The sequence below is a fragment of the Ostrea edulis genome, chromosome 2, assembly GCF_947568905.1.
Source record: "Ostrea edulis chromosome 2, xbOstEdul1.1, whole genome shotgun sequence".
NCBI classification, from domain to species: domain Eukaryota; kingdom Metazoa; phylum Mollusca; class Bivalvia; order Ostreida; family Ostreidae; genus Ostrea; species Ostrea edulis.
The window spans coordinates 99171882-99197878 of NC_079165.1; the positions used below are offsets into that span (position 1 = coordinate 99171882).

At 37.7% G+C, this 25997-nt stretch overlaps 3 protein-coding genes across 3 annotated transcripts in view; 2 read left to right on the forward strand and 1 right to left on the reverse strand.

Annotated features, from left to right (window-relative positions):
• Positions 1-2040: 2040 nt before the first annotated feature.
• Positions 2041-25131, forward strand: LOC125680784 (uncharacterized). Its single transcript, XM_056155716.1, has 20 exons — positions 2041-2117; positions 4439-4512; positions 5754-6308; positions 6398-6475; positions 6942-7496; positions 7612-7689; positions 7823-8377; positions 9962-10018; positions 13478-13750; positions 13846-14130; positions 14318-14371; positions 14458-14649; positions 14761-14958; positions 15040-15195; positions 15321-15554; positions 16244-19195; positions 21298-21794; positions 21876-21978; positions 24538-24617; positions 24754-25131. Exons 2-20 carry the CDS (start codon positions 4452-4454, stop codon positions 24808-24810), a joined length of 7020 nt encoding a protein of 2339 aa, XP_056011691.1. The 5' UTR covers positions 2041-2117; positions 4439-4451; the 3' UTR covers positions 24811-25131.
• LOC130052012 (uncharacterized) lies at positions 19995-21278 on the forward strand. The gene is made up of 2 exons (XM_056155717.1): positions 19995-20217; positions 20352-21278. Exons 1-2 carry the CDS (start codon positions 20154-20156, stop codon positions 20930-20932), a joined length of 645 nt encoding a protein of 214 aa, XP_056011692.1. The 5' UTR covers positions 19995-20153; the 3' UTR covers positions 20933-21278.
• Positions 24895-25997, reverse strand: part of LOC125680796 (low-density lipoprotein receptor-related protein 2-like) — a 64085-nt gene continuing 62982 nt past the window's right edge. Inside the window, exon 75 of the mRNA XM_048920569.2 lies at positions 24895-25820. Within this exon, the coding sequence (XP_048776526.2) occupies positions 25635-25820 (186 nt within the window). The 3' untranslated portion in view covers positions 24895-25634. The remainder of the gene's footprint in view (positions 25821-25997) is intronic.

Below are 25997 nucleotides of genomic sequence, written 5' to 3' on the forward strand. Positions count from 1 at the left end.
AGTTCTTTATCGTGTCACACCTGCTGTGACACGGGACTTCGGTTTTTGCGATCTCATCCGAAGGACCGTCCCATTCATTCGCCTCTTACGACAAGATAGGGGTATTGAGGACCTATTCTAACCCGGATCCCCACAGGAGATTTAAAGAGAAAATACAGATATTTGGGTATAAGAATGGATATGATATTCTTGAAACATTCTCTATTTTTGGTATAAAAATGGAGAAAATGCTTCATGCATGTTCTTGAAACGTTTTACCAGGTAGGGGGAGTGGGTAAGAGTTGATGAAGCACACAGAACATAATTATATTCTCTGGTTTTGATTTCATTTGAATAGCATTCATATCTACATACATGTAAGTGGGTCTAGAACTAGCATAATGTTTAATTGAACACTTCTTTAAAACCTTTTCCATAACCGATTTTATGGACACACTGCTTAAGAAGCAATATGTACAAATATGGTGTTATTTCTGCCTGATCAAATTGTACAAAAATAGGATGAAGTACATATATATATTCAAACTAGAACTACCAGCAGAAGATCATTTTCGGCCGCAGAGTACTGGACCCGAATACCACTTCTTTAAAAATAATCTATGGCAAGTTTCAAATCTAATTAATGCCTGTATTAGTTTGTGTAAGTTTCAGTTCTAACCAATGCCTACAGAATATTTCTCTTCAGATTGCCCGGAGACCTAGAACAAAGCAAAATAGACTTTCGAGACACAAAATGGAAATGGTGAGGCTATTTACATATGTACGTACTTGTGATTCTATCTTCCTTTACTGACTAGGTATTGAGAAAGTCAATTTGAACACGACACCTGGTTGACAAATAAACTCCTTGAACTCCCAAAATCTAAAATTAGTAAGGTACACTAAGTAGATTTATTGAAAGGTTAATTTTGAGCCTCGTCTGGACTCTGTGGTATATAGAGACCCTTTGTTTATTTGTCTTGCGTCCCTTCGGGAATTTCTTACTCATACTGAGACGTCACAAAGTATGCATGACGAGCCGTAGCGGTGAGGTTTTTTTTTTTTATCGTGCCAGCGTCTGCGGCGACACGGGACCTAGGTTTTTAAGGTCTCACCCGAAGACCCGGACCCCTGGACACACCAGAGGTGGGCTCAGGTGTCTAGGAGGAGTAAGCATGTCCTGTTGACCATATGTCTCATTCGAAAGACTTGCAACTCTCACTTCTAAATACCGAAGGCTATGGAGAAGAAGCAACCACTTTAGGCCTGCCTAATTTTACGTTCTACGTTGAATGCGGTCAAAGTAATAACAATACTCGAATCCACGACCTCTGGAACACGAAACGAACGCTTTAACCACTGAGCCATGGCGCCTGGTCAGATATATAGAAATGTTAATGTGAACTAAAAGATGATTCAAGACTCTTTATTTTGAACAAATTTACTTCAGGTGTTCTAACTATCTATGGGACTGTCTTTAAAGTATTTACTGTACAAGAACAATACTGCACAATGTCTTAAGTCTACCTATATGTAAATACAGTATATTCAGTCTGTAATGTTGATTTTGAACTCAAGGTTGCCATAGTCCACATCGAAACAAGAATACCAACTCCGAGAGAAAACCGAATGAGTGACAACGTCCACTATAACACGGCAACATTGCAGCAGAGCGCGGTGGACAATGATGTTTTAAATTTATAACGGTCATAAATCATAACATATGTAATCAATTAATAACACAAAACTTGTCAGTTGACATCAGTAAAAGTGACGAGCATCATTAATCACCTCCACTGTCCGGAGAGTTCTTTTTCAATTGATTCCGTCTTACCTCACGCGAACCTCTTCAGTACGGACCACGAGCAGCATCCAGTCGCTCATTTATTAAACTCCTCTGGTGTGAGACGCAGTGCACCTATACAGGACACGACTGGCTGCTCCCGGCGATGCTGAATCTGTCAGCATAAATAATTTGCTGCCCCCAAAGCCAAAAACTTATCATCAAAGTAAAAACTTTCTTTCTCTGAACATTGGGCTTTGTATAAGCCCATACCGTAGATTGCTCGACATTACAAAGGAAGTGCTGCGCAGACCAACAGGTTTCATGTCGTGTTAAACAGCTTATTGACACACAGGTAGGGGCTTTCATTTGTTTTAAGTTTGTTGTGTTTTTATTATGGCGGAGAAGTGTGTGTGTTTCTGTGTTTTGTGGAATGGATTTAAGCAATGCTACAGGTATTTTCCAGAATTTCGGAAAACCTAATATTGGAATTCTTGGTTACTGTTGTTAAGCTAAATAAGTTGTCTTTCTTTCACAAAACGTCCTTTTATCATCATGTGCAAGTGGATATGGAGAAAAAGGTAAAGATGATTTGCGATTCTAATTTCGACAGATTCTTCTTGAGAGTTTACGTAATCATTTTAATAGACAGCTAAGTATAATGATCTTATTTTGTAAATTATGTATTTACCAACACTCAGTGATTTAAAAAAAAAATATCTACGATATCTAGCGTTGAAAATTCAAAACAATTCAGTTATCAGAGGAATTGGCATGAAGGCCAATGAGATCGATGATGTTGAATTAACTGTAGCCGTAAAAGATGACACACCCATATTACATGTACATACTATTAATGCTGTACATGAATTCTCTAAATAATAAACATTGATAAAACAGAATGTGTACTATTTGAAACTATAACAAAGATGCACAAAGAAATACAAGGTAATAAAGTGACAGAAAAAAGCTGTAAAGTGTTTATGTATATATACTGGCCACGGTAAAGAGAAATGTCACATGTATAAAACCAAACAAAATGGATGAAAGTTAATCATGAAATGGAAAAACCTTTTTGAATTATGGAGTAAGAGTGATGTTGTTGTTAAAGATTTTTTACGACAATGATATCATTAAGGAATTGCATATTTCAAAAACAAATCGAATTGACCGTGTGACTACAAAACTTAAATCTCGGTATGAGTTTTCAAATGTTAACATAAGAAACGATCTGAGGTTTAGTTTTTATACAGGTGCTGACAATCTGAGAAGGAGAAAGGTGTAAATATTTCTACAATAACCTTAGAATAACGTATTCATAAGGCAGAGCAGGATATACACTGTAGTCAAAATAAGACGAAGAGAAAAAAGAATACCAGAAAAGAACACTAAACTATCAAAAATGGACAAAACATTATAAAATGGAACTCTTCTTCAACCTGTGAAAGTTATCGTAATTTACAAAGTCTTTCATCTAAAATCGCCCACGTTCAATTTTTTGGTGGTGAGACGGTAGTTGATATATATTAATGTATTGTACATGTATATCTGATATTGGTTTTGTTAAATATCGTTAGGGATCAAAGCTACCATTTAAATATCTGTACAAAATATATTTCGATGTAAATGTAGAATGCAAAATGTGCGATAGTTTGAAAACATAGATTTAATTAATTATGAATGTAGCAATGTTCGGAATATCTGAAAATTGTTGAGCGTGCATCTTACTTTTAATGTTGACTGGAAACACACCGTAGTAGGTTTTAAGATTTAGTAATATGGAATGTATTGTAGACTAAGCTAAAGAGGAGAGTATGTACAATATATAAATCATAGAAAGACAATTAACATTATTATAACATGAATATGTAATTCCATTTTAACGCTGATCAGGTATTTGAAGCCACCATATATGGTTTTTGATGTGTTTATTAATTTTTGCGACCGTCCCTTAATTTGGCATTTACGAGGAGTTTAGGAAGATTTAAGCGTGATAGTGTAACACTAAGGGTGACGGATTGATAATGGTTAATGGGCAGGGACGGTCACTCTTCACGGTGGACGAATTAATCGTGTATACAGGATAGGTGGAAACTGAATTCCTCAGTATGTATGCATCATAATATAGATGTGTAAACTGAACGCATAAACAAAAACATTTTTGAGGGTATGAACACAAAAAGATATTAACATTTCAACAGATAAACGTAGGCAAGAGACATAGCAGCTTAATTATCCAGAAGGAAAGGTAAATGACAACGGTATAAAAACCATAGGCGAACGTCCGGGGTTGCCTTGTATAACATGATGATTTTAATGACCATTTCTTGAATTTGATTTCGCCAATTAGAGTTGTGAACTTGTGGTCTGTTGACAAATTGCTTAATTTTGTGATATTTTTTCGGTTGTCATTCCCAATTATATCACGTGTGCGAGTTTGATCACACAAAGTCCCATGTTCTTGTCAACTGCTGCTGAGTGGACAATTTGTATGACGCACTGCAAATCACAAACCAGCATTAAAAATCAAACATTAAGTGGAAGTAAACATGTTAGTTCATTTTCAGAAACAGAAGTGCAGATATTGTGTTTTGTGGCTGATAATTATCCGAGTTCACTTTTTATTGTCGTCACTTAATAGATTTTCCTGACATGAACGTTTCACATCTCTTTCAGTGGTCCCTGAAGCATGCGTCTGCCGATTTTACTGGCACTGATGTGCCTTTTCGTCCACAATGCCTACCTTCAATGTAAGAAAGCAGTACATACAGTAATTTATCTAGGAATATGTATGAATCAGTCATTGGTGTATGCAACACGAAATTTAATGTAGCTGAGGTACATAGAATCAGGGGGAAGGGGGCACCCCCTCTTTTTTGACAATGTCATTATTTGTTATTTTTTAGCGTGGAGATAAAGATATATTGGGTGACTACCCCCTCCCCTCCTCAATATTTTTCACAGTAATTGTCCAATAACAAAATCATATTTTAAAAAATTGGGGTTTATGTGCTCATTAAGGATGCAGATGGCAGTTGACCTTTTTGCACTAAAGATGTAGCATTTACCTGTTTCAAATACATGCATACCATTGTTATAATTAGCATGTATAAATCTCCATAACTGATGTACTAGAAATAAGTAAACCTATCAAATTTAACCAACCTTATAACGAAGAATTTCATAACATCTCATTTTGTATTGGTTGTGACCTTTTTGTACTTAAATTTTTGAGAAATTTTACACAATAAATATCTGAATTACCATACAAATATTCAAAGTCATAAACATTTCTGGGACTTATGTATTCAATATCATATATTTTCAAAGAATTTGATGGAAAATAAAATGAAAGAGAATACTACTGGTAGTAATGTGCTAATTAAAATTTCTTCAGGAATAAAATTCCGGCTGCAAAATACAGTGTATCCCAAAGACTGCGTGTAGTATTTTGAAAGTTTCTCACTACAAATTATACAGTAACGAGTATTCTGATTCTTTGAGTTAGAATTTTGAGTAGGTTTTCGGGTGGGTCAGGATTTAGGGGTATAAATAACGAGGCGTCGTAGTACTCTAAGTTTGCCCACTACAGGTATTAGGTGTATGGCTGAAGGTGATTCATGCGTGGAGAGGGGAGATATAAATGTACTAGTAGTGTAAAGGTTTACATATTTGCAAAATGTAACATTTTTTCGTATGATACGTTAGGGTTAACTTTAGATTTTGCAAATTGCATTCGGACGAACGAAGTGGGGAAGAATATTACAGAATTCATTAAAATTAAATTCTGATAAACATAGTAAAATTATCTGCAAATTGTACAAACATCTTCCAAAATGATTTTGAATATTTTGTAATAAATATAAATACGATACTGTATATTCATTCCAAATATTGAATACTTCTATAGTTACTGTTAATTGATAAGGAAGCCTCTAACTAGAATTCATTAATATATCAATTCACCAATTTACTGTTTTAACCATTTCAGCATTAAATTGTTATGTGCCGGCCGACATCATGATCTTACTAGACGGCTCTGATTCAATCCAAGATCGAGACTGGATCAAAATGAAAGAGTTCGTTCAACTTCTGATCGATAATTTTGATATCGCCCGGGACGCCATTCACCTCGGAATGGTTGTTTACAGCTCCAGGATTGGTGATCATATAGGACTCAACTCGTTCAAGGACAAAAACATGCTCAAACTTCTAGCCGGTGCTCTGAATCACCCTAAAGCTAGCACTAATACAGCTAAAGGAATCGAGTATGTGAGAGAGAAGTTCCGCATGGACGGAAGGCCGGGTGTTCCGAAAATTGCCATCGTCATCACAGACGGAAGTTCAGACAATCCAAGGGGCACTAAACAACAGGCTAATGCTGCTAAGAACGAGGGGATAAAGGTCATGGCGGTAGGGGTTGGAGGTCATATGTTTAAGGACGAACTCAGGAGCATCGCCTCCAAACCTAGCAAAGTCTTTACCTCGCCCACGTTCGGGACTCTGATAACACTAGTCACAGAGATTAGGAACATGGTGTGTCAAGGTCAGTTTGGTATGAGTGTATGCCTTCTTAATACTACACCGCGTATTCTTTCTTATGCATCATTTCAACCGTCAAGTTTCACGTTTCAGTTATAACTACCACTACTACCACTACAACGACTCCTAAGATCCCCACTCTGGCTCCAATTTATGTACCACCACCTAAAGGTTAGTCTTAAATCTTACTACAACTCCTAAGATCATCACTCTTGTTCTTAGTTATGTAATGTCACCTAAAGGTCTTTAGATATCTTACTTCTACAAATCTACTACTGTACGTATAGAATCAACAGAAACTTATAGATAAATCAACTTTCGATCTTTACTGATCATCGATAAAAAATTTGAATATAACTTGTTGTAAAAACTACTCTAGTTTTTATACTAACTAGTGAGTTGCATGACCACAAGCATGAAAGATGCAGAACGCATGCCATTTGTACACTAGAATTTACAAGTGCCTTTCATTGATAACAAATTTCAATTGTCAACACGTACATGACAAGTTAAATTACATGTAGTCAATTAGTGGCGTGTATTGCTCCAAACAAGTGTATGTAGTATACGAACTCCGTTAGAAGTTTCAAAACAACACATTTGTTTACATAAAATTTCGTTCCTTTATTTTTCATAGATATGGTTTGTAATGTCCCAGGAGACATAGTTTTCCTAATGGACGGAAGTGACAGTATCAGTGACGCCGATTTCATCCGGCAGAAAGCGTTCGTCGCCAACATGATTGACAACTTCGAAATCAGTCCAGAAGCTATTCATGTGGGGATGATTGTTTTTTCCACCATGATTGGAGACATCGTTGGCCTACAACCAGCAAAGGGCAAACCTCTCCTGAAAATCCTTGCAAAGAGTCTGAAACACCCTAAAATAGGTACTAATACCGCCAGAGGAATACAACGAGTCAGGAGAATGATGGTGGAGGAGGGCCGGCGGTTTGCGCCAAAACTAGCGGTTGTCATTACCGACGGCCGATCCACTAGACCACAAGAGACTATTAGAGAGGCGAGGCTGGCCAAGGCTGAGGGTATTACAATGATAGCCATTGGGGTAGGAACAGAAATCTTTCAAGACGAACTGCGGCAGCTAGCGTCCACTCCGCAGCAGGCGTTTGAAGTCCGAGATTTCAGTAGGCTAGGACAGATTATTAGCACTATGAGGGACTTGATCTGTCAAGGTATGACAATACTACGAACTTGGGTCGTTGAAATCGCAAACAGATCATGAATACATAGAAATAGTTATCGAAAGTAAGGATGTTTTATGCGGTTTTACATAATTCCTGATTTCAGAGATAAAAACCACCACTACTACAACGACAACAACGGAAATGCCCACACCTCCGCCATCCAGGGTGCCACCACCTGATGGTATACTATAAAACAAATAGACAATTATTTTAGCACTTTTATTATTATTCTTATCGTCGCTGAGACGTTACAGAACAATTTTTAGTTATATGTTTATGTTTCGGATATTCTAAATTAAGATTGCTTCATCCAGGTCTGATTTGCAATGTTCCTGCCGATATTGGTATTCTATTGGACGGCTCCGACAGCATTGATGACCGTGGCTGGGTTAAAGAGAAAAATTTTGCAGCCAATCTAATCAACAACCTTGACATTGGTCCAGACACAATTCACGCCAGCGTGATAGTGTACAGCACCTTGATTGGTCAAACTATTCCCTTCATACCTTTCAAACCGAAAACCTTGCTAACAATTCTAGCAAGGAATTTGAAACAACCTAAAGTTGGTACAAACACGGCAAGAGGTATAAAAAAAATGAGAGAATACTTCAGAATTCAAGGTCGACCCAACGCTCCCAAAGTCATGGTTATCGTTACTGATGGTCGATCCACCAGGCCAAGTGAAACCATAGCGGAAGCGGAACTGGCCAAACGAGAAGGAATAGTCGTAATCGCAGTTGGCGTCGGCACCCAGATCTTCAGAGATGAACTCCGACAGATCGCTACAAACGAGAGGAAACTCTTTGAAGTATCAGACTTTGCTGCTTTGCAACAGATAATCATTGCTATCAGAGATTTGATTTGTCAAGGTAAGTGTTTTATATAAATGCAGTCGCCCTTATTCGACAGTAGAGCCATCCTATAAATAGAAACATTCACACGGTCATTTTGAGGGTAAGGATTGCATATTAAATGTAACCATAACCAAATTTCTTATCAACTTTTAAAAAACGCAGGTATTCCTTAACGCTAATTTCAGTTTAATTCTTGGATAGAATTTACTTTACCGTTCTCCAAACGTATGTTTTCATTTAATGTTAATATCTCATTAACAATTACAGAATCATTCAAGCCATTTGTTATATTATCAATTGATGAAATCATGTCCATACTTCATAACCAGGAGTTGAACACGTATACCTTGTGTTTCTGATGATTAATGTCTCGAATTAACTCAATAAATGTCATTTCTTTCATGCTGTCCTGAGTAAATTAGTGCATAAAACCTGGAGATGGTGCATGTAATACGGAGTTTATAGTTTTAAATTTGATGTCCACTGCGCAGATACTGCAGATATTTATATTTCTTAAAATTACTCCGAGCACTTCCGTCTTCATGATTAACACACTTAAATGTAATTACTAGCCTCTTAATGTCCTGTGATGTTGCGTAAACGTTTCTCAAATTAGATTATCAAAGTATGAGTTAGCTGTGCTTGAAGGGACAATGTCATAAGCCGTGACTGATAAATTGGCGGGTAAATAACGAATGCCCGGATGACTGTGTCAAGGAAGTAGAGGCTCTGGGCAGGAATCCAGCTACGCCCAGCGTAGAGAGATGACAACGTCACAGTCTAACATGTCAGATATTAGTCATTGTCAGCGAGGTGCCAAAGGTCAGATCGGTCAGCAGTGATGCAGAGCTGGCCCTGCCTCTTTCTAGATTGATGTTCCGCAGAACGCAGGTTACACTACATTGTATGTGCGAAATGCCTCCCGGGTTCATCGAAAGACAATGTATGAAGATATGAAATCCATCCTTGGGTTAATTTCGTATCAACACAGTCAAATGATATGGGTTTTTTTTTTTTTTTATATTTTGCTCTTTCAAATTAAATTGAATATTGATTGGAGAATTATATTTGACTGAATTAGATTGGTTTTAAATTTATAACGAAAGGACAATGAACAATTTTGAAGGATTTAAGTCAAAATAAATGCTTATTGTGAAGTAGATGAAAATGACATGACTGGTAAATGATTAGAAGTTGACCTTTTTGCACTTGAGACTTATCTGTCCTTTGTAAAAATTAAGAAAAATCTATTTTTCTAGACATGTTGCGGTAAATGATTAATTTTATTTCATATCTTCATAAAAAGAAAGTGTATGTAACTTTCTGCCTAATGATTTGTATTAAAATATAATTTCTTTTAAAACTACATGTATTTTAATAAAACATGCTTTTCCCATAGACTTTAATGTAAATTTCCAGGTGAAATAAATCAAGGAGTAAACAAAATTTAGAAAATTCCTCTGGTGGAACCTTTCAAATTGATACCATGGTTACAAAAATTCCACCATCCATTTACTAGATATGAAATATGATCGTTATACATTGAATACCTTAAATAAGACATTATGAATACTTCTGAGGTGTATACTTTATTTTCAGTGATTACTACCACTCCTCCGGTGACCACCACCACACCCCTGCCCACGCTGGAACCTAGTAAGTACATGTACTGCTGCAGTAGATGTGGGTAGGCTGCTAGTGCACTGAAAATGTCTTAACACTACACTCTGAAAACTGATGATAATGTTTTATTTGTTTGTTTTGCAATGACAGCTGGATTTACAAGGTTGTATGATGGAAGTATTGTTGACAGTGTACATTTATAACTTAATCAGACGATGGAACAGTTTATTTAGTATAGTCGTCAAAGGGTCACCAAGATATACCAATATATAGTGTGCAGTTTGGTTAACGAAAATATATGTCAAAAGCAACGGACCTACAGTATTGGAAATTTATCCAAATAGATTCTAGTTATATATATTGAATGCTGAAATTAGTTGGGCAAGAATGCTATATTGTAAGGTTTCAAAGTCTATGCGCATGTCGTAACTTTTAAAATGACGGTGCCATATTTAAATTGCCCATTTTCAATGTCAGGAAGTGAAAAAAATTATATTCAAAAAGATTTTTTTATTAATTGAAATGCGTTTAATTTTGAAACTTCAATGAGTTCCCAGATTTTGGTAAAGTTCATTTTAAAGCTTCAATTTGTTTTAATCAGACATAAAATTTCTGTTAGTCAATAATACGAAGTGCCAGCTGTTACTTTATCTACTATCATCTTGTTCTGAAGACAACTGTTACTTAATTTACCAGCATCATGTTCTGAAGACAACCGTTACTTAATTTACCAGCATCATGTTCTGAAGACAACTGTTACTTAATTTACCAGCATCTTGTTCTGAAGACAACTGTTACTTAATTTACCAGCATCTTGTTCTGAAGACAACTGTTACTTAATTTACCAGCATCTTGTTCTGAAGACAACTGTTACTTAATTTACCAGCATCTTGTTCTGAAGACAACTGTTACTTAATTTACCAGCATCTTGTTCTGAAGACAACTGTTACTTAATTTACCGGCATCTTGTTCTGAAGACAACTGTTACTTAATTTACCAGCATCTTGTTTTGAAGACAACTGTTACTTAATTTACCAGCATCTTGTCCTGAAGACAACTGTTACTTAATTTACCAGCATCTTGTTCTGAAGACAACTGTTACTTAATTTACCAGCATCATGTTCTGAAGACAACTGATACTTTATCTACTATCATCATGTTCTGAAGACAACTGTTACTTTATTTACCAGCATCTTGTTCTGAAGACAACTGTTACTTAATTTACCAGCATCATGTTCTGAAGACCGTACTTTATCTCGTATCATCGTGTCATGAAAACAAACCAATCATCAGCGTTTGGTGTTTACAGTTTCATCACTTTTTTTCACTTAATCGTAGACATATAGAAATAGGGATCGGGGGTAGAAGTATTTTACAATATTTGATATCGGTTTATTGACCATCGAAATATGAAATGCACAAATAAGATGTCAAATAAGAAACGAGTAGTCTTTAAACAACACATTTTACAATTCTATCTCTGGAGCACACGACTGTTACATTGCGAACAGAAGATTACAATGGGGGAGGCCACTTTTAACGTCCTGAAACAATGTCAATATCGCATCAAACAATGCGAAATAGCAGAACTACATGTGTCGTAGAAATATCAAACGGTCCGTCAAAAGAGCTATAAATAAGTTCAGAAGTATTTCTTGTAAAATGCCTGATAAGGAAATGAATGTCATGACATAGCCCCTGTTAAGTGACACGAAAACAATGTATTGTCTAATTATAGATTATTCAAATATTGGTGAATGATAGTAAGACGTCAAGTTTTGAAACACAAACATCAAATTTTTTTCAAAAACAAAGGGGGATGAACTCTATGATCCAAGCGACTTCATTCTAGTTTCTTGAAATTTAAAAAAAATAGTGACGTAGCACCATTTTTCAAGGGGGAGACAGCCGAAGGACCAGCCTGCTTCATAATTGTTAGAATTATTGACAAGATGAAATACTTAGCATGTATGTCATGTTGCTTAAAAGCGCAAAATCGTACAACTAATTCAGGAACTAGTTGATGAAATTTCAGTTTAGTACAGGACAAGCAACATATTCCCTTACAGTGCATATTTACCCATACAGTGTAATCGAACAATATCCACGTTTCAATGCAATGCTTTTTGTGTCACAGAAAGACGTGACATTGCTTTAATAATGATTTGCTTACGTAAAGTTTTGTAACTGAAGTCGAAACCAATTTTACTTGAGCATTTGAAAAAAACCCTCGGGGTATTGACAGAGGTATATGCAAGAGTAAGGAACGATAAATCTAGGTAGAGTTTGGTTTTTTGAAATCAAAATCGTGGTTAGGTCTATCTATCACCGTGATTTGATTTAATAGAATAATCAAATCAAGATGATGGCTTTTGATATATTTATGTAGCATTATTTCATTATTACCTGCATATGGTGTTTATGTCTCCCTACTGATTTTATACGCAGGAGCATGTTCTGCGTATGATCAGTTTTTAAATCGAGGCAGGCCACTGACAGACAAGTTGAACTCACAAGGGTCGAGGCAGGCTACTGACAAACAGGTTGATCTCACAAGGGTTTCAACAGTGTCGTTTAAAGTCAGCATTTCGCAAATTATATGCTCGCTATATCGATGTATTCTAGCTCTACTTTACCAATACAACCTATCTTTAGGGTAAATGCTGTCAGACATGTTTCATACCAATTTGTAGACCGTTCTTTACACACTGATTATGGCTACGGATTACTCTGTTTACCTGAATTATGACTTCGGATTACTCCGTTTATCTGATCAAGATATAGGGCTCATACATGTGGAATGTGACAGGTCGACAGGGATGTTTACTGCTCTTAGGCACCTGATCCCACCTCTGGTATATCCAGGAGTCCGTGTTCCCCAATTCTTAATTTTAATTCTTCAAAGGAGTTATGAGATTGATCACTGTTCGTTATCTTAACCTTTTCACAATCGAAATAAGGTACTTGGATGTCCGGTCAGCATAGTGCTTCTCAACGCTGCAACCCGAGTTCGATCCTGGGGATTGGTATGTGGTTGTATGCGAGAAGGTATTGTGGTCACCCGCACGGACTCTTTCGTTTCATTCGGATACTCCTGTGTCTTTCCACAGGAATGACCTCTTCGCGCTAATTTATATCCGAGCCGATGAGAAGCATTGACATAAATTGTAGATCTTGTTTGTTAAAAGGGTACTCATCTTTCGGAGAACCGTACCAACGGGGAAAATACCACATATTTGTTCTCCATGTTCTTTTTAATATATAATTCTAATGGAATTTACCCATGAAAAACTGGTACTTTGATGTTTGTGAAAGTAACATTACACAAGTGTTCATCCTCAATGACTTTATGAAGACAAAAACGCATTGAAAAAGTCATTGAATGCTTGTTAGTCAATCAAAGAGGTTATACAGTCTATCGTAGAGAACAGAATGAGACAATGGACTAAAATTTACACCAAAAAATGAAGATTCTCTAACTGTTTATTGTAGTCGCGGGCTGTGATGTGCCAGCTGAAATAGTATTCATGCTGCAAGGTTCACGAGCTACGAACGACGAAAGCTGGAAGGATAGCCAACGCTTCCTCAGCAGAATGGTCAACAACATGTATGTCAGTCCAAGTTCCCACCACTACGGCCTCCTGGTCTACGGCAATGCCATTGGTGATCATGTGGGTTTACAGCCCTACAAGGACAAGTTCACGCTGCAGAATTATTTCAACTCTCTGATGAAACCAACAGCTGCTGGGTCTAATGTGGCTGAAGGTTTGTTTCATTACTCATTTTTTGGTATTAAAGATATAACGGTGTTTCATTTCGATTTAAACTGAAAAATGTGTTTATTGCATTTACAACATAAGGTATGAAACTAATGCGGCAAATGTTCCGGGAACAAGGAAGGCCATCGGCGCCAAAGATTGGAGTAATGATAACAAATGAACCAACATCATCTCCAAGCCTCTCAATGGCCGAAACGGACTTGGCAAAAACAGAAGGAGTCAAACTGTTTACTGTCGGAATTGGGAATTTAGTAGATAGGAATGAGTTGCTGAAAACAGCCACCAGTGAAAAACATGTCCTTCTAACCCCAAACACAAAAAGTCTGGACTCTCTCCTACCAAACCTTCGTCATCTGATCTGTGAGGGTACGATTGATTCACCCATTACTTGATTGATTTCATAATTTTATACCGATTTGAGCAGGTTAATAACGGTTTGAACATATTGGGGAAAAAAAAGATATATTCCCAAGATTATGTAACCTGTTGAATTTGTAGACGTTTGTAATAATGTTTAGGAATATAATTTATTTTGTCTTTCGAATTTACCCAGAGATTCAGATACCTGTCACTCCACGCCCGCCGCATCCGTCACACAATTTCACGAGTAAGTATAGGTAAAATCTTGCATTCATTTTTTTCTATCAGTATATGAAATTTCTATTTCGAATTTCCTTGTCCCATTCCTTGTAGGTTTATGTGCCGGTTGTCTGTATGACAAAGGAACAGGGTTTAACTTTTTCCCCGGAGACTGCAGCAAGTACGTGCAATGTTGGGAGGAGAATGGTTATGTTCATGGTGTTGTAAAAGATTGTCCATTCGGGGAGTTCTGGAAGCAGGATGAACTGAAGTGCAGACCATCCATACATGTTCATTGTCCAATGGGTAAGTATGAAAATAAATCAACAATCATAAATCAAAGATACGAGATATCGACATCATTGCACTCTTTACAAAAAGTTGAAGGAAATGAAATTTTTTCTTCGGCAATTTCAGACCCCTGTTTACACGCCCCGAATGGATTCACGTACGGAATGACCGAGCATGGTTGTCGTGCGTACTGGGTTTGTGTCACCAGCCACAGCATTGGTTCATGTTGCGCCCCTGGATCCCATTACGTGGAAGGAATGGGTTGTATGCGAGGATTGGCATGTAATGAACCTTGCCCCCCTAATGGCGGAAGAATTTACACATGTAAGTATTACTAAATTATAAAAATAAAAGTACATGTATACCTATTGATTCGAGTATTTGAAGTCATTTTTCTTTTTAAAGCATGCAAGAAACAGGCACACTGGGATCGAAGGTTCTTCATCGATGACGTACCACAACAGAAAGTAGTGCGTCGCTGTGCCCCGGGTACAATGTTTAGCAAAGAATACTGTACATGTATTCCCGACATGGATGGTCTAATTCCTGTGCTACCTGGAGGTAAATAGATTGAAATCACCATGTGAAAATGAATGCATTATATGAATAGTAATTCTTCCACATGAGAAACAGTAAATCTGTATAAGCTTATATAGCAAATCTTAAGAAGTTTATTTTCTCAACAGATCAATGTAGGGCTTCAGCATATCTACCATTCGACGTTGATTTGAAAGATAAATCTGGATCAAACACTGCAGTATTAGCAAGGAATGTCACTATGACTTCATTTGGTAGTGCTCATTTCACTGGAAACAGTGCTCTGACCCTTTACAAATTTGCGGATGTTACTCTCGGAGACAAGCTTCTAATTAGCTTCAAGTTCAAATTTGACAGATGGCCAGATAGTTTAGACCACGCAGGTATGATGTCTTTGTCACAAGAGGAAATATTACATGTTTGAAAAAAATGTCACAAGATGAATGATTACATATTTGAAAATGTTAATCTAACTTCATTATTATCTATTTTGTGACTTCTTAATTCATCTATAATTATGGTGTCCGGATAGGGCCATTTGCAAAAGCGTGACTGCGCGTTAGTCACAACACGCCGTCACGCCAACAAGCAACGCGCCTTCGCGCTCTCACGCCAACAAGCAACGCGCCTTCGCGCAGACAAGCAACACGCCTTCGCGCTCTCACGCCAAGAAGCAACGCGCCTTCGCGCAGACAAGCAACACGCCTTCGCGCTCTCACGACAACAAGCAACGCGCCTTCGCGCTCTCACGCCAACAAGCATTACGCCTTCGCGCAGCGTTGCTTGTCTGCGCGAAGGCGCGTTGCTTGTTGTCGTGAGAGTGCGAAGTCGCGTTGCTTGTCTGCACGAAGGCGCGTTGCTTGTTAGCGTGAGAGCGCGAAGGCGCGTTGCTTGTTGTCGTGAGAGCGCGAAGGCGCGTTGCTTGTTGGCGTGACGGCGTGTTGTGACTAACGCGCAGTCACGCTTTCGCAAATGGCCCTATCCGGACACCATATATAATATATCTATTCCCTATCATATTTGTAAAAATGAAGAATCTGAAAAGTTGATTTTTCCCCCTCATATTTGACAGGTAGGGTAGTTGATTTGGAAAAGGGTGAGACACACTGGAGATTCGACATTCAAAGTAAAACTTGGACGCGGAACATTACAGTTGGAGGTGGATGGGATGCTCAAAGACTTATGCGCATGTTCCGGAAGCTGATGAGCTCCACAACTGCACAACAAATGAATCTGCACATGGTAGAGATAGCTAATTCTCCCGACTTCAAAGCTTTACTGTACCACCTAGGATTTATGCCTGATGCCACCAACGCTCTTCAGATCCTCCGTATTTTATTCTCTGGAGAAGGTTCTGGTTTGATCAATCAGATCCTGCAGAAAATTGGTCATGTTCATGGTTCCGAAGAAGTCAGAAAACTTTTATATAGTCTTCTCCGAATTGAAGGGATGAATAAGTGGATCAGAGACCATACAGGCACCAACCATAAGCACGCGTTGATCAACTGGCAGCGATTCTTGAATTCACTCAATTTAAATGAAAAGAACTGGAACAGGGGGAAAATTCGTGGGTTTAATGTTGATCACAACATGGGAAGACTTATAGCAGATCTCTGGAGAATATTCGTAAATCAAAATGGGATGGACACTAGAGACTGGCAGGATCTCCTTAAAATCACTTTTACCGGAGATAAGAATGGGCATTTGGGAATTGAGTTTCTGAATGAAATTGAAGGAGTACTCGGGCGTAACCAAACGATAAAAGATCTTTGGTTTGACTTTTTGAAGAAAAGAAATGTTAGTGTTTCAATTTTTGGAAATTACACCAGTACGGGCGGTGGAGAAGGTCATAAGAAGCCACACACACATTTTCTCCGGTACATAGAAGATTTAGTACGTAGTGGAAAGGGTGGAGAATGGTTGAACTATGTACTTGGAGGAGGAAAAATACAAACTGATCACGGTGGTTTCACGAATGAAGGTCTTAACAACATAGCAGACATCTGGAGGGAATACGTGTATGAGACTAAGTTGGATCAGGACGGCTCTTTACACCCACATCTTACATGGACTCGCACTGGGGGAGGAACAGGCGGACAGAGGACGGACATATTTATTGACGAATTGAGAAACGTTTTAGGCAACGATACTATTCGTGGCCACTTCCTCGAGTTTTTGCGAAAGTACAATATCAACGTAGTGGGTACCGGTAATGGATGGAAGCTTGTTCGTGGTGGACCCACAAATGATGTAGGTGCATGGTTGTATTGGCTCTTCACTCAGAATGTTAACAGGAATAATGGATCCGGAACCAATGCATCCACTTTCTGGCCCTGGTTCCCTGGGGGAGAAGGACTAGAAGGTTGGGATATAGGTCTGGGTTTCGAGTGGATATTTGGTCCAGGTGGGTGGAACAATGGTGGACGTATAGGAATAACTACTAATGGTATAACCACTCTAGCAGAAATGTGGCAATTATTTATGGCCGAAAATCCCTTAGATAGAAATGTGTGGGGTAATGCACTGATTTGGACATTACGTAGCGGTAACAAAGGCTACAAAGATTATTTCCTTTTACTTAGAGAAATGAGACATGTTTTATCTAACGAAGGCATGCTTAGAAGGTGGCAAGAATTCTTACAAAAACATAACTACAATGTTGTACTCAATAATAACGGTTGGGATGTAGTGAAAGGTGGGTCGCGCAGTGACCTTGCCGCGTTCATAACTTGGCTTTTCGTGGTGGTAGATGAAATGGAAAGCTCCAATGTTGGTACAGACTTTGACTGGATATTTGGAAGTGATTGGAAAATAGGAATTACTGGCACTGGAATACAGACTCTTGCTGATTTGTGGACAAGGTTTATTAGCCAATCTCGCATCGACACCCACATGTGGGGACATGTACTATTCTGGACTCTTCGTACAAACTCGGGAAAAACAGGGCTACATGACTACATCTTATTACTTCGAGAAATGCGACATGTCCTTGCAGATGACTACATGCGACAACAGTGGATGAATTTTCTCACCAGAAGCAACTACAACATCGTACTCACACACAGTGGTTGGGATGTCGTTAAAGGCGGATCTCAAAATAATATTGCCGACTTTATGTTATGGCTCTTCGCAACTGTAGATGAAATTGAAAGTTCTGGACCTGGCACTGACTTTAGCTGGATAATAAGTGGTACAGGACTGAATAATTTACGAATAAGTATAACTCAAAATGGACTTCAGACTTTGATTAATCTTTGGGACATGTTTATTGCAGAATCTAATTTGGACAAAAATTCATGGGGAAGATATTTGTACTGGACTTTACGAAATCCAACAGATACCGTACAAACTCATAATTATGTTTTACTTTTAAAGGAAATGAGATATGTGTTAGCAGATACTAAGATGAGAAATAAGTGGTTGCAATTCCTTTCCACACATAATTACAATATCGTATTAGTGTCAGAGGGGTGGGATATTGTCAAGGGTGGTTCTACAAACGACGCCTCGGCATTCCTTTTCTGGTTGTTTAATATCGTAGACAGTATTGAGAATTCGTCGATAACTGACGTTGATTGGATCTTCACTCAAGGAAAACAAAGTTGGGAACGTTTCATCGGACGAGGATTTACAATAACAGGATTGCGAAAATTAGCTGTACTTTGGGAACAATTCATATCACAAATCCAGATTGACCAGTCTCTTTGGGGAAATGCCATGTATTGGACAAACAGAAAAAGAATTGATGGTGAAGTTAGTCATCAAGAATACCTTCTTTTATTCCGAGAAATCAGACGTCTACTGGACAACGAATTTATCAGAAACCAATTCATCGACTTTATGGCTAACAGCGGATACAACATCGTACTGACAACCGTGGGGTGGGAAGTTGAGCTTGGTGGAACACGTAATGACATCGCTGGGTTTATTTATTGGCTAGTGACGACGGTTGATATCATCGAGTCATCAACGCCAGGGACGATAATCGAGTGGCTGTTTATTACGGATCTTACAACATATATCGGTACGTCATCAGAAAATAAGTTTACTCTACATGGTATTATGTCCCTTGCGAAGCTATGGGAAATATTTCTTGCGCAAAATAAAGAAATTCCGAAGAAATGGGGTAGGGAACTAATATGGACTCTGCGAAATATTAAAGGCGTTAACAAAGTAAATTATGCTTTACTTTTGCAAGAAATGCGAAATATCCTTATCAAAGGTCAACTAAGAAGGAGGTGGAAAGAATTACTGAGAACGCGCAAGTGCAGTGTGGCATCCACAAGCAACGGATGGGATTGCTTCTGTGGTGCAAATATATCTACTAGAGACAGTACTGACACTTTCCTCTTCTGGCTTTTTAAATCTTTTAGCAGCAAAGAGTGGCATCACTCGACGCGTTTGAAACTGAACAGTCGCATCCCTTTTGTGCCAAGCGGAATAAGAACAATAGCACGTTTTTGGCGCTGGTTCATTTCTCGAAATAATGTGCGCAGAAACGGCTGGCAGAAATACCTTTGCTGGAGTAAGAATAAGAATAAAAACTATTTTTCTCTTCTTAAAGAGATGCGCAGCATTATAGGGATAACAAGTGCGCGTCGTTCATGGTTCCGCTGCATGAAAAACAAAAACCATCATATAGTTCTCACAACTGAAGGATGGGATGTATTAGGCCAAGGTTATGCCAATGACAATGAATTGTGGGTTTATTGGCTCTTCACTGCATATAATGAGCTGATGTCAACATCCACACAAGCCCAGTATAACTGGTGGTTCGCAGGTATAGGGGACTATTCAAAATGGAGGGCCGGTAAGAATGAGTTCAACATATTGCCCGCTTTGTGAACTGGTGTATTTTAGCGTTGGAATCATTTCATGCCCGCGAACAGCTTTGCGCTTTAAAAATGTAGATGCGTCTAAAAGCATGAGTACTACTAACGTGTAAAATGTAGAGATGGAACACGAATGTCTGTTATACTAGAATGTCGGGAAAGAGAATTTGGAATAATCAAGTAGCAGCATTTTGTTTGGGCAATCAGAAAATGTGTACGTATACGCATGCAATCATAACAATGTTGTGTGTACGTTTTGGACGATGAACATTTTCCATTTGTATCTGAAATTAATGCTTTGTTTCGTGTTGCTTTCAATGTAATCACAGTATGATAATTTACATATAGTCGACACGCCCATTGGAGGTCACGGGGAACTTCCCTTTGACCCGGTAGTGAAGAAGTACTATTGGGAGTACGACGAAGAGGGCTGGCACAGACGTCTGTTCTCCGGTTATCCGTCAGGCTGGTTTGGCTTAAAATATGGGTTTACAAACTTTGGACGAAAATACATCATGAAATTATGGAAAACCTTCATTTCTCTTATGAAATTACAGAAAAGCTCGTGGAAGGACAAACTCGTTTGGTCCGACCGCGAGGACTTTTCTGAATCACTCTCGGAATACATTGATTTAATGGCTGAAATGCAAAGTCTGTTATCTAATTCCTCTTGTAAACATGATTGGTTACGATATCTAAGTAATCGCAAAATCCGCCTTTCGTTAACGGAGAGCGGATGGGACGTCATTGATGACGATCATGATGCCGACAACAATGAGTGGGTGAAGTGGCTGCTTCTCTTTCCCTTTGCTGGTTCAGGTAAAAAGGTTACATGCAAAGGGACAGGATTAGATCTAGTATGGTGTAGGGTTACACATTACAAGCATGAGTGTGGGGTGTCGGATCTATTTCATAGAAGTTTCACATGATGTAGAGTTTTTAAATCATTCTGTTATAGTATTTAGCAATTTGCTCGTTTTTCACTATCTTTAAGGTACAAAGATACATGCGTTTTAATTAAACACTTTCTAGTTCAGTAGTTGAAAGATCCATCTTTAAAACCCTCTTCATTGCAGAATTTTAATTGGGTTTTGTAAATAAGTAGCACCACTAATTTCTAATTACACATTCTACAGTTATGTCTAACAACATTAATTGTAATAAACATTTATGAAATTGAAGTATGCATGTTCATGTATTCTTTGAAGTAGACTGTTATCAAATTAACCAGATTTCGTACATATTCAGGCTTGATATGTAACTTTGGCTTTGCTTTCTTACCTCCCCGTTTTAGGTTCTTCTTGGACAGGGGGATCTTCAAGCGTCTCTTCGTCAGGAGGCCTCAGTGGCCATAGAGTGAACGCAGCTTTCGGGGAAGGCTGGTCAAACATCCTCTTCGGCGGTCCGTCCGGTTCTCATTCAGGCGGAAGTTCCTCTGGTGGGTCATCCACCGAGTCTTTAGACTCTATTTTGAAAAGTATCTCTAATGGTTTCGCAGGTGGCTCTGGGTCAAGTTCCATGTACGACAGCCTGGAATACTATGGAGGAGGACATGGGATGGGCGATATGCTCCCGCTATTTGCTGCCGAGGATTTCATGAGGAAGAAAAGATCTACCGATAATGTAGTACGCCAGAAACGTCAAGCTCATGCATCGTTTCACTATCAATCATTGGTAGGCAACTGTTACGGTAACAAACCATCAATAGACATTGCAGCCAATGACAATAACGTGAAGATGTCTTTGCTGACGGACAGAAGCAGACAGCCAGGAGAACTCATTCTACCAATAGTAAGGGATTTCTTTCGTATCTTGTAATGTTTGTGAATACTAATAATAATGTTAAATCCTTATTTACATTTAAAATTACAGGTTCAAGGATGGAATGAAATTACATTAGTTTATACTGGAAGAAATATGCACGCAATGGTCAACAACTGGAAAGGAGGACAAGAAACGTCTATACCAATGACTGGTAATTTTAGTACATATGCTGTTAAAATTAATAATACGTAAGGGGCGATGAAAATACTTCAGAATTGTACATTTTTTAGATATAAACATCATTGTGACGTCATAATAACATCGGAGATATATCTTCACCACTCTAAGCTTTGTTTACGGTTTTTAGTTAAATGTTTCTACTCCTTCATTATACATGGTTAACCAGTCAATTCAGCAAATAATATTGATGAAAATATCATTTCTGACGGGAAAATAATGTAAAAGCTCAAAAATTATTTGCGATCATTATTGGTCAATTAACAAAAAGATTTAGAATTCAAAATTACTTTCAAAAAATTGTGGTGGAAATGTAATGCAGAAGTTGAGCTCGCTTCGCAACCAAGAGGTCAGGCCTGGAAACTTGGACTTAAGATTTTACTCAAATTTTGACTGCTGAAATAAAAGATAACTCAAACTTAAGTTTGAGATTGTTTCGAGAAATCCAAGCCCGGGCTCGATTTTTTTTTAATCCTGGACCCGCCTCAAAGAGACATTTAACATAGGTAGTGATTGTTCCTTCACAAAGTGTCCAGCACTAAAAGTGAAAGATAGACCTTATGGGGTATAACCATAAAAACGGAGTTCTCACGACCCAGTAGGCGTCGGCACGATAAAGAGTACTCGCTATGTACACCACTGTGCGTCATGCAGTTATAAATTTGTGGCACTTCACCTAAAGGTATTTATATGTCTCTACGCTAGTGAAAATTTTTCTAAAGAGACGGAATACGAACAAATCTCATCTCTATTTACTAAATCAATGAAAATGATCCACACAAATTTAGATCCTATGGTGTCGAAACTTGAGTTCGCCACATCTATAATTAACAGAGGAGACAAAAGCAACGATAGCTTTGAATTGTACATTTAAGATACAAATATAAATTGGTTTGCACAACATGAAGCTATGATCGAGAAATGTAATAATTTTCTTCAAACTTTAGTTCACAACTGTGTATTGCAGTAATATAGTTTAGGAATCGGAATATCATCGATGACAAATTACTTCTTCAAATTCTAGCTATAGTTTACCACTCATATATTGCTTGTCTGATAGAAATAGTTTCACAATAAGTAAAATAATTCTTTTTAAAAATCAATACTATGATAAACTTGGTAGAGCATTCATAAACTATAGCTTAAATATTTCACAGAACACAATAGTTTACTAATTTTTATTAAGTCATCGGAGTAAACTCAGGTGACCTACATGTTTTTTACTTCTCTAGAACCTCAGGGCCAATTTTAACCAAACTTATCATAAAGGATCCTTGGGTAAAGGGGATTCAAAATGAAGGGTTAAACCCATTTCGAAGGGGAGATAATTAAGAAAAAAGTAAAAATATGGTGCATATTTCAAAATCAAAAATGGGGAGGGATAGGGGGGCCACAAAAAGAGATCAAGTTTTACATGGGGATATGTAGGAAAAAATCTTTTCAGGAGCAGTATGGCCTTGATTAGTCACGTCGATATGCAAGCATCATCAGGTAGTGTAGATTCAAATTTATTCCAATCATGGTGATGTGGGTAATCAAAGTTTGCATACGAATACAAAGGGAATCTTTTTCTCAAGTGCAACAGGACCACAACTAGTCATATCCCTCAGAGTACAGCTTCAAGTTTGTCCAATATGCATGCATGTCACTAAGGGGTAGAGTGGAGTAAGTTGAGGCCTCAAATAGGAATCAAAGTCTTACATACCAATATATTTTAAGAAAATGTTTAAAATTTTATTCTCATGAGTAGCTGGTCCAGGATAAGTCATATTAATATACCTGCATCCTCAGGTAGTGCAGATTCAAGTTTCTTCAAATCAATGCCCAAGGGGTAAGTTTTTGCCACAATATAGATTCAAAATTTTATATGGGGAAACAATTTAATCTTCTCAAGAACAGCAAGGCTATGATTAGTATGCAATCATCTTCAAGAAGTGCAGATTGAAGTTTGTTTGAATCATGGTCCTGGGAGGTAGAGTGGGGCAATAATACGGGATCAAAATTTCAAATGGAAATATACAGTATATATAACATTAATCTTTAAACATTTTCTCAACAAAAACCACTGGCCATGATTAGTCATATTAATGTGCAAGTATTCCATTTAGTACATATTCATATTTAATCAAACCAAGGCCCCCGAGACTAGGGTGGAGCTAAAATAGGGATGAGGGTTTTACAAGAGAATATATGTAAGAAAATTCAAAAAATTCTTTTCAAGAGTAGCAGAGCCACATTAAATCAATAAATGTTTGCAAATATCAATATGCAAACATTCCCAAATTGTGTAGATTAAATTTATTTTTTCTTCTCAAATCATGGACCCTTGGAGTTAGGGCAGAGCTAAATTCTGGGATCAAATTCTACACGATACATAAATATAGAGAAAAATATCTTCATAAGGGGTCAAAATTTTTCATGGAAATAAAGAGAGTAAAAATTCTTTCAGGACCAAGGTGACTGGTGAGCGCTGTGGCCCATGGGCCTCTTGTTATGATTCAGCATGCCAAATATAACATTCTGTATTGTATAGGTAAAATCCAATCCCGACCTGAGGGAATTTCACTGGGGTATTGCCCAAAATATGATGGTCTCCAAGGAAAAATAGATGAAGTAAGTTTTTCCAGTCTTAAAGCTTCACAGCATATAATTGAATGTTACTCTCTTATATTGTGCATCTTCTCACAATAGTAAGGTGGAAAGATGTTTGTAGCACTTTGACGCTGTTAAATGCATTTCATCTTTGCAGTTTGCACTGTATGAGTGTATACCGCTAGCGATACAGAACAAGATAGGACGGTCCTAACAGAGGCCATTGATGATGTCTTCAATTCCTCTCCCTCCCTTTGTCAAGCATGAGGAATGTTTTAAAACCAGTCATCATTATTCATCTTCATGGGGTGTGCAGATAAGTCAACACTGTGAGAGAATTTCCAGCAGATGGGCCAACTTGACAGTACCATAAACAGAGCTTTGGTTACCCTCTTTGATCAAAATCGACAAAATGTTTGTCTCATTACGAAATGCCTACATATACAGAACTTATAAAATCATTCACATTTAAAAGTATGGTACTCTAGTCCCAATATGCAAGGAACTGTTTTATGAAATAAATCATATAATATACTGTTGTTATTATATTCCTTTCTTCATCAACAATACATTATATCCATTAATGAACATTTTGTTTGTTTGTTAGTTAGTATGACCATGTTATTTTGAAAACTCTCGTACCACCTTAATCCAATGCAATGCCATCATAGATAAAAGCGTTTTACAAGAATGTTTTCGGTAGTTTGGTAAATATATTTAATCAATACTTTTATTAGCATTTTTGTCTATATTCTCAAAAGCAATGATAAACAATATACAACCTGGCATGTACAAAGAAAATTTTGGATATAAGTAAAAAATAATATACAAAGACAAAAGCTTGATGATCCTCAGTTAGCACACATACAATATTGCTCTCAAAAACATATAAACAAACACTGCACAATTTAAAAAAAAGTCAACTGCAACATTCATTCCTCATCTTGCAATAAACATCTAACAATCTTTACATCCAACCATTGGGTTCCAATTTGCAGAATGAAGATTCAATAAGGCATTGATGACATAACTGCTGTGTTAGATGGAGGAGTCCACATGTCCATTTGTGTGTGTCACATCACTTTGTGACAATGTTATTGACCCAGCAGGGGCTGCTATATCAGGAGCACTGCGTAGGGTAGTGTCTAAACCCTCCTCTTTGAAAAACATTGGGTTACTAAAGTTTGTGGAGTCAATTTCACCTTCACTTGAGTTTGGATTTGGCTGGGGGTAAAAAATTAAAAATCTTTTTGTTGTATACATTTTTATCGCAATTCACCTTTGAATTAGAACGCTTTACCCGATATAGTATTGCGTTGTGTGACGACACAATTCAATGAGACGATTGAACAATTTGAATGACATGTTTGATGTAATACAACAAGAGTTTTCATTGGCCGA

Bases quoted from the DNA above. Each gene is read 5' to 3' on its own strand.
- LOC125680784 (XM_056155716.1), top strand. From the start codon at position 4,452: ATGCGTCTGCCGATTTTACTGGCACTGATGTGCCTTTTCGTCCACAAT. The intron at 4,513-5,753 runs GTAAGAAAGCAG...TAACCATTTCAG, and splicing joins CCACAATGCCTACCTTCAAT to CATTAAATTGTTATGTGCCG. The intron at 7,497-7,611 runs GTATGACAATAC...TCCTGATTTCAG, and splicing joins GAGGGACTTGATCTGTCAAG to AGATAAAAACCACCACTACT.
- LOC130052012 (XM_056155717.1), top strand. From the start codon at position 20,154: ATGTCGGGAAAGAGAATTTGGAATAATCAAGTAGCAGCATTTTGTTTG. The intron at 20,218-20,351 runs GTACGTATACGC...ATTTACATATAG, and splicing joins TTTGGGCAATCAGAAAATGT to TCGACACGCCCATTGGAGGT.